At 38.8% G+C, this 8,810-nt stretch overlaps 2 protein-coding genes across 2 annotated transcripts; both read left to right on the top strand.

Annotated features, from left to right (window-relative positions):
* Positions 1–1,323, top strand: LOC130945696 (uncharacterized). Its single transcript, XM_057874404.1, has 4 exons — positions 1–222; positions 376–432; positions 535–674; positions 897–1,323. The coding sequence occupies exons 1-4, from the start codon at positions 1–3 to the stop codon at positions 1,321–1,323; spliced, it is 846 nt and encodes a 281-aa protein (XP_057730387.1).
* An 838-nt stretch (positions 1,324–2,161) lies between these two features.
* On the top strand, positions 2,162–5,188 carry LOC130943480 (protein GAMETOPHYTE DEFECTIVE 1-like). Its single transcript, XM_057871371.1, has 6 exons — positions 2,162–2,650; positions 2,793–2,870; positions 2,986–3,066; positions 3,424–3,578; positions 3,671–4,647; positions 4,925–5,188. Exons 1-6 carry the CDS (start codon positions 2,234–2,236, stop codon positions 5,047–5,049), a joined length of 1,833 nt encoding a protein of 610 aa, XP_057727354.1. The 5' UTR covers positions 2,162–2,233; the 3' UTR covers positions 5,050–5,188.
* Positions 5,189–8,810: the final 3,622 nt, after the last annotated feature.

Here is an 8,810-nt window from a genome sequence, read left to right on the forward strand (position 1 = left end):
ATGGTCATGCATTCTATTAACATTTTCTACAAGACATCTGGCATGAAAGTGAATCTTGAAAAGTCTAAAGCTTTTTGTTCTAAAAATGTGACTGCTCGTAGAAGAGATATTTTTACTAGTGTTTCTTCAATACGTTTTGCTTTGGACTTAGGAAGATATCTTGGAGTTAACCTTAATCATTCCCGTACCAATAGGGCTTTTTTTTATTCGGTGATTGAAAAGGTGAGGGAAAGATTAGCTAACTGGAAAGGAAGGCTTCTAAATAAAGTAGGGAGACTTTGCCTGATCGTTGCAGCATCCATTCCTGTCTATCATATGCATGTATCTTTTTTTTCAAATTGGGTTTGTAATAAATTGTCTTCTATGATGAAGCAGTTCCTTTGGAATGGTCAAGTTGATGGTAGAGGTCTTTCTCTTATTAATTGGAGGACCGTAATCACTCCAAAGAAATTTAGTAGCCTGGGTGTTAGAGATCCTGCGTGTGTTAATATATCTTTACTTAATAAATTGGTTTGGCAACTTTTCCATTGTTAGGACAAGCCTTGGGTTGCACTATTGAGGGCGAAGTATCTGAGGAATGAGGGAGTTTTAGATGGCCCTGTCCCTTGCAACGCTTCTCATGTTTGGAAGAGTATCTTAAAGGCTTTTGGTGCTCTTAAGGATGCCTTCTCTTGGTGCGTCGGGTCACTTGATCAATCTTTTTGGTTTGACAATTGGAGTATTGAGGGCCCAATTGCTCAAGATGTCCCTTTTGTACATATATCTGACTCTGATTTAACTATTAGAGACGTTTGAAAAGATGCTCAATGAAATCTCCATGATATTTTCTCTATCATTCAAGAAGATGTCAAACAGCGTTTGAAAGCTTATAATTCGGATTTGAATGTTGGAGATAGTTCGAGTTGGTCGTGGGGTGTGGCATCTTCTAGACTCTTCTCAGTTAGGAGTGGGTACAGTTGGCTATCTAAAAGAAAGTTTGACTGGAATGAGCATGATAATTGGTTGTGGGTATGGCGACTGCATATTCCTGAGAAGTACAAGTTCTTGATTTGGCTCAGTCTTCATAATGTTATTCCTATGGCAGAGTTTCGTTTGGGTCATGACTTAGCTTTATCTAGCACCTGTCATCGATGTCAGAATGGTTCTGAATCCCTTCTTCATTGTCTTCAGGAGTGTCCTAGTGCCAAGGAGGTCTGGAACCTTTTAGACCTGTATTCAGATAACTCAGATTTACGTGATTGGCTCTATAGAGGTGCAAGGAATAGAGATGTTTTTCTTTTTTTTTTCGACCATCTGGTAGATTTGGAGAAGCAGGAATCATGACTTATTTAATATAGATGATTCTTGGAGTGCTAGTAAAGTGGTGAGTTTGATTCGTAGTTCAGTAAGGGAGTTTTACACTATTTTTGCTATGCATCAATCTTTGTCTCCTCCTTTGCTTTGTTTGCATTGGGTTCCACCTCCACTTCATTCTATTAAATTGAATTGTGATGCTAGTTGTTTTGCTCCTTTTGGCTATGCTAGTTTTAGTTGTATCATTCGCAATCCTGATGGATGTTGGTTAAAAAGTTGCACTGGGAAAGTCAAAGTGTGTAGTATTCTTTTTGCTGAATTGTATGCAATTTTGAGAGGTTTACTTCTTGCTTGGGAGAGTGAATTTCGTGAGGTTATTTGTGAAACAGACAGTTTAGAAGCTCTTTTCTTGGTAAACCAAAGAATGCTTGGTAAAGATATTCCAGAATGGGATTTGGCAAAACATATACAGGAGGTTATGAATTGGAATTGAAGAGTCTCTATTCTTTTAATTCAGAGAAATGCAAATAGTGTTGCAGATTGTATGGCTAAAGCAGCTGCTTCTGGTGCGGACATTCACTCGAATTGGAGCCAACCATGGAGTGAGATTCAATATCTAATAAATTTAGATATGAATCTAGCCAATTAATTTGGCTTTATCTCTATTTTTTTCTTTCTTTCTTTTCTATTTAGTCGCCAAAAAAAATTTACTTATCCAAAAGCCCAATTACATGGGGGCTTGGGCTTCTAGCCTTCTATTTTTTATTCTGCTCATTAGGTACTTGGGCTACCGAAAATATTGCAAGCCCAAATGGGACCAAAAATTAAAAACGAAAAGAAAGAATGCGTGTGTAGGGCGCCTAAAGCCCCTCCTCCAGAGGGAGAAACCCCAAACTCCCAAGTCTAAGCTAAACCGCTAGCCGGAATAGAGCGACCACCGATGGGGTTCTTCGACCTAAACATACCGTACACGCATCCGCCAAAAAGGACAGTCGAAGCCAGCCGCACCAGGATTGCCGTGAAGGCCATGGAGCTTGGCTACACTGGAATCGCCTACAACCGCACGATCAGTGGCGTCATCTCCGATGAACACCGTTGCTCCATCAAACCTCTCTCCATATCCTCTCTCCTCAACACCCTTCCCTCTCTTTCCCTCTCCGCTAAGCTCCACCGCGACCTCCTCCGTATCCCCTTGTCCACCCCCTTCCGTCAGTACACGCGCGTCACCGTCTTGATCGAGACCCCCTTACATGCCACAGCCGTCTGCTGCGACAACCCTATCCTCAAGACCTACGATCTCGTTGCCATTAAGCCCTCCACTCGGGCCACATTCGATATGGCATGCCAGAAATCGGAGGTGAGTTAATTAGAGATTTAGAGCTTTGTTATAACTGTTTATGTAACTAAATCCTTGTAGCGGAAGCGTAACGACGAAATATGAGTTCAATTGTGTGTATAGGGTTGAAGTGATTAACTTTTGAATGCTGAAGTGATTGCAGGTAGATATCATTACGGTTGACTTTTCGAAGGGGATGCCGTGTAGAATGACGGAGAACATGGTTAAAGTTGCTGCCGAGGTTTGCTCTGCAATCTTTTCTTTTACTTCAATGAGCAAAAGGATTAATGTAATGAATGAATCCTTTTAATAGAGTTCAGTTAATTGATACGTGGTTTGTTAATATTTCTACACAGCGAGGGGTTTGCTTTGAAGTTGATTACTCTTGTCTTTTAAATAATGCTAAAATCAGGGATCAGTGGATCTACGGTGCTAAGGTAATGTCTATTTTCCTGAATGATTCTCGGATTGAGTGGCCAAGTATACTGGAGGATTTTCGCAACTTGATTATTTACTTGTTATGATGAGTTATCATCATTAGATGAGTCTTAATCAACTCGGTGGTGTCAGTCTTAAGCAGAATTACTTCTACATTTGAGGGTTGATACTATATCTGCTTTGTGCTTTGGCTTGAATTTGTTTCTAGGATGTAGTTTTAGTGTATGTATGAAGTGAGAAAGAGAAAGTAAAGTAGTCTGATAACTATTGGTTGACCTTAGTAGTTTGCTTCTAGGTACCTTTTTTGACACTGACATTAGAACACATGTAAACTAACACACTGATTAAACATGTAGTGTTTGATGGAGTGGACTCAGGGAAGAAACGTTATCTTTTCAAGTTCTGCTCCTTCAGTGAATCTTCTTAGAGGACCTTGGGATGTTGCAAACTTATTGTCCATATTGGGAATTTCCAAGGAGCGAGCTAGAGATGCTATTTCTAAAAACTGTAGGTATGAAAACTTGCACTAATACTTTACTAATGCCTTTGTTTTCTCATGACCAACATTTGAGGTATCTTGAATGTCCGTTCGAACGTTTGCAGGAATCTTTTGGTAAAAGCTTTAAGGAAAAAACGGTTTTACAAAAATGCAATAAGAGTGCAACCATCATCATCAAATACAGTGTCTAATTTTGAGGACGATCAGCAGGAAGAATTACTAAAATGGGATTCTCTCTCCAGTGAAGGTGACATCCCGTTGAATGATTGGGCAAAGTGTTTTTTATCATTATCCTCTAAAGCATCAGAAATTGCTCCCGTGGTTGACAGCATGCCATCTCATGGTTTTCAAACAAAGGATTTCTTACCTTCAAGTAATGCTTCCCCTGTCGTCCCGAATGGTGAAAAGATCAGTCAGTCAACACCTGTACTTAAAAACTCAACTGAGCAGCCCAACAGGCAAGATGAAAGCTCAAGACCCGATGCTATGGAAGCAGATCAAGTGGCGATGATGACAATGACAACAACACCAGCAACAATATCAACAAAAAAATCTTGTCCTACTAGGTGTAGTCAATTACACGGATCAAATGACATCCTTTTGAGCTGCAACAAGTTGTGTGAGAAAACTAAAAAAAGTATACCCACTGAAACATTCAATTCTAGAAAATCACATGATTCACAATCAAACTTGGGCACCCTCGGCACTGAGTTGGATGCTGTGATACAAAATGAGAACAGCAAACTGCAGAAATTTTTGCAAGATGCAAAACGTGATGATGAACATGATAGTGAGAAAATATTTTATCCTAATTTAAATGCAAAAATTACAGAGATGCAAGAAGCTCCTCAAAGTGAGGATTTGGAAATTGCACAGCATACAGTCTCAAAGACAGACATATCTATTTCCAAAAATTTATTGGTGGCTGAACAATCTGGTAAACTTGAAACTGAAGCAGTTAAACTTGATGAGATGGAGATTGAAGAGGATGGTTCTGCAGTTGTAACTCATATAGAAGATCAAAAACTTAATAAACTGAGCACTGAATCTGATCAAGTTTCCCCGGTTGAGTCTGTATCAGGTACCCTATCTGATGATGTACATCTTTACTTTTATATTGCAAGCTGTGTTATTTTTCTCTCATTCAATCACAGAAGTTCATATAATTTGTTTGGTTTTATCCCCACCCACCAGAAGTTGATTAATATGTTTGATGTCACTTCATTTTCCCAAATGTATTATAATTCCTAGCCTCCCCCATAAATGTTTAAATGCATTTGATAATATTTTTTGCACGTTCCTGTTATAAGTTTCGAATAATATGTAAAAACAACTGAGCAAATTTCTGTTTTCTGTAGGTCGATCGAGAGTGAAGCGGAGGAGACCTCCAGCACCACCTTTGTTCCCTTTCAAACGATTATTTAGTCGAATGCTTTTTAAGAGGAAAGGTAGAAAAAAGAAGAGCAAAACTAAGCCAGAATAATCTCCCCAACTCCCATCTCGCTGGTGGAATATTTTTGGTTATTTGGCATAGATGTGAGCTAATTCTTTAATGTTATATGAACTCTAAATTTTGGGAATATCACTTAATGATAGATAGTGTTTTCGTTATGACTGCTTAATCAACTGTGATCCAAGCCTTGTGATTTATTTGATACACAGTAACTAGGGGTGTTCGCGGTGCGGTTTGGATCGGTTTTGAGTCAAAAACTCATCCGATCCGAACATTATGTTTAATTGCAGTGTGGTTTGGATTGGATGATTTTTTTTTAAAAAATCCGATCCGATCCAATTTCGAGCGGTTTGGATTGGATTTGGATTTACGGTTTTGTAAATTAAAAAGATTAAATATATATAACAAGTCTCAATATCAAATTTTAAATAACCAACATGTTGAGGATAAATAAGAGATGAAACTAGCTGTAGTGTGAGGCATGTGATTAGGAGTTAAGTTATGCTGAGTTGCCAAGTTTGTTAGAAGGATAATTAGTTGTTAGAAAAATCTGTTTCAGCTGTGACTATAAATTCAAGAGAAAACCTACTCTATAATGTAGTTTTTTTAGAATTAATGAACTCAATTTCTCGTTCTCTTCTCTTCTCTTTTCTCTTCTCTCTGCTCTCTACTCCCTTTCTCTCTCGCTCTTTACTCTCTTTTCAGATCTAACAGAATTTTCTGATACCTTCTCATGGTATTAGAGCTCTAGGTTCTGATCCATGGCGCTACCAAGTGAAATTTCAACTTTCGCAATTGTGAACCCTAGAACAACGATCAATACCATCGTGTTCAAGCTCGATGAAAATAATTTCGTTCCATGGAGACGTCAAGCACTGACCTTCATAAAATCGAATAAACTCAAGGAGCATCTCGATCCAAGAAAAGTACCGAGGAGATATAGATCTGAACAAGATCGATTGACAAACACTGAAACGAAGGAGTTTGAAGCTTGGGAGCAAGAGGATCAATTCTTAGTCTCGTGGTTCTTTGACTCAATGGATCCAGAGTTTACTCATCAGTTGGCTGAGTGTGAATTTGCTTATGAGATCTGGTTCAAACTGGAAAATTATTTTGCAAAAAGGATGAAATCAAAAGTAAAGCAGCTGAAAACACAAATTAAGACCATCAAACTTCAAAGATCTGTAACTGAATATATGTCCAAGATAAAAAAGGTAACAAACTCACTTTCTGCATTAGGTGCACCTCTTACTAGTGAGGAATTTGTCGAAGCAGTAGCTCAAGGCTTAAATGAGGATTATAGTGCTTTTATTACTATAATAATTTCAAAGGCTGATGAAATAATTGAGAGTGAGGTGGAGGCATTATTAGTAGGACAAGAAGAATTAGTTGAGAGATTTAAAAAAAAATGTACTTGGCACTATGCATGTAAATTTGGCTCAAGGTTAAGAATCAAAACTGCAAGAACACCACCACAATTACTCTACATATTCACAAAATCAACAACATAACTATCAAGGAAGAGGTCAGGAGTTTTGAGGACGAGCTCGTGGTCGAGGATTTAGAGGTGGCAGATCCTTCTATTACGGCAATTCAAGGCCGTAATGTCAGCTATGTGAAAGGATTGGACACATTGTATAAGATTGTTATCACAGGTTTAATCAGAACTATCAAAGACCTTATGAAGCAGCATCAAATCCACCAGCTCCACCGTCTTCAGCCTTTCATCAACCACAGTCACAAACAGACTCACAACCACGAGCATTGGTTGCAGCTGCGCCGTCAACCACACCTTTGACAGATAGAACGTGGTATCTGGACACAGGAGCATCACACCACCTTACATTTGATGACAACAATCTAGTTACAGGCTCAGAGTATGAAGGCTCAGAGCAGGTTTTCACAGGTAATGGTCAAGGTATGTGCATCAATAATATTGGCAAAACTATATTATTTCCTGTATCCAACCCTCCTTATCAGCCCAACACACACTACTATAAATTACTAAACCTACTACATGTTCCCTCAATCACGAAGAACCTCATTAGTGTAGCAAAATTTGTGCAAGATAATCATGTGTTCTTTGAATTCCATCCTTTTGATTGTTTTGTTAAGGATCAGGAGACCAATGATCTGCTTCTCAGAGGGTCTCTTAGAGGAGGACTTTATCAATTTGACAACATTGGCATATCGGCCAGGGCAGCATCATCAAGCAGTTTACCTTCATTTGAAGGAAGAAGAGAAGCTTTGCAAGCAATAAAAGCCACTGTATCTACTAGTAGTGACCAGGAATCTCATTTTAGTGTACAAGAGTCTAGAATAGGTAGTGTTGAGCATGAACAGAAAAGCAAAGAAAAAGAAAAAGAAGAAGAAAAAGAAAAAGAAAGTGAACAAAAATAGAAAAGAAAAGAAGAAGGAAATACACATTGTAAAGTTGTGTCTGTGTCGCAATTTGAAGTATGGCATAGAAGGTTAGGACATCCGGCTGCAAAAACAATAGCAAAAGTAATGCAGCGTTGTAAAATTGTGGATGATGATATGAATAAAAGAGACACAACAACTATTACTCCTTTGTGCAATGCATGTTGTCAAGGAAAACATCATAATTTGCCTTTCTCTGACTCACTCGCTGACTATAACACAACTCTAGAGTTAGTCTACTCTGATATTTGGAGGCCAGCACCAATCATCAGTAGTTCAAGTTTTAGATATTATATAATTTTTATTGATGCCAAAACTAGATACACATGTCTATACCTGCTGCAAAACAAAGCTCAGGCTTTCCAAGCCTTTACCCAATACAAATTGCTACTTGAAAACAAGACTGGACACAAGATTAAAAGTCTTCAAACTGACAATGGAGGTGAATTTCTCTCTCACAGTTTCACAGAATTCCTCATTCAGCATGGCATTGCTCATAGGCTTAGTTGTCCTCACACTCACCAACAAAATCGTAGAGTTGAACGGAAACATCGGCACATAACTGAAATGGGCCTAACACTACTCTCTCAAGCCTCTTTGCCCCTAAGGTTTTGGGATCAAGCCTTCTTGACAGCCACTCATCTCATTAATCTACTACCCTCATACACTACAGATCAGAAAACACCATTTGAGCTCCTCAATCACAAAGAACCAGACTATTTGTTTCTAAAAACCTTTGGATGTGCATGTTATCCACAACTTAAACCCCACAACACTCATAAATTTGATTTTAAAACTCACAAATGTCTCTTTTTAGGTTACTCCTCTCATCATAAAGGGTACAAATGTCTCTCACATTCCGGCAAACTCTACGTTTCTAGACTTGTCTTATTTGATGAATCTGAGTTTCCTTATCAATCTCTCTTCTTCAATCAAACTCCAAAACTGAAATCTGTTGTCTCACACCTCCAAACTATCACATCTGCACTATTGCACCTCATTCCAGCCCACACCATTGTCCAACAAAACCATCTCAATGCCCAAGCCACATCTCCAATTAGTACTTCCAACACCACTAGCCCTCTCATACATGAAACACCTGTTCCTAACTCAGATACCAATTTACACCGTCAAATACTAGACCCTGCACAACAATCCCTTTTCCAACCATCTTCACCGTCTTCCACACCCTTAGCTCAATCTGAGTCTTCTGCCAATATTAGTGCTGCTCATAACTGTCCATTAACTGATGATACTGCTATGACTACTTCTACTTCTGTGTTTCCCTCAAGTAATGCAGGGTTAGCTGAGCAGCTAGAAAGAGAACATGTAGCTCTGCCCACTACAGCGCCTACTCGAACGCATCCTAT

Source organism: Arachis stenosperma, chromosome 8, assembly GCF_014773155.1.
Source record: "Arachis stenosperma cultivar V10309 chromosome 8, arast.V10309.gnm1.PFL2, whole genome shotgun sequence".
NCBI lineage: Eukaryota > Viridiplantae > Streptophyta > Magnoliopsida > Fabales > Fabaceae > Arachis > Arachis stenosperma.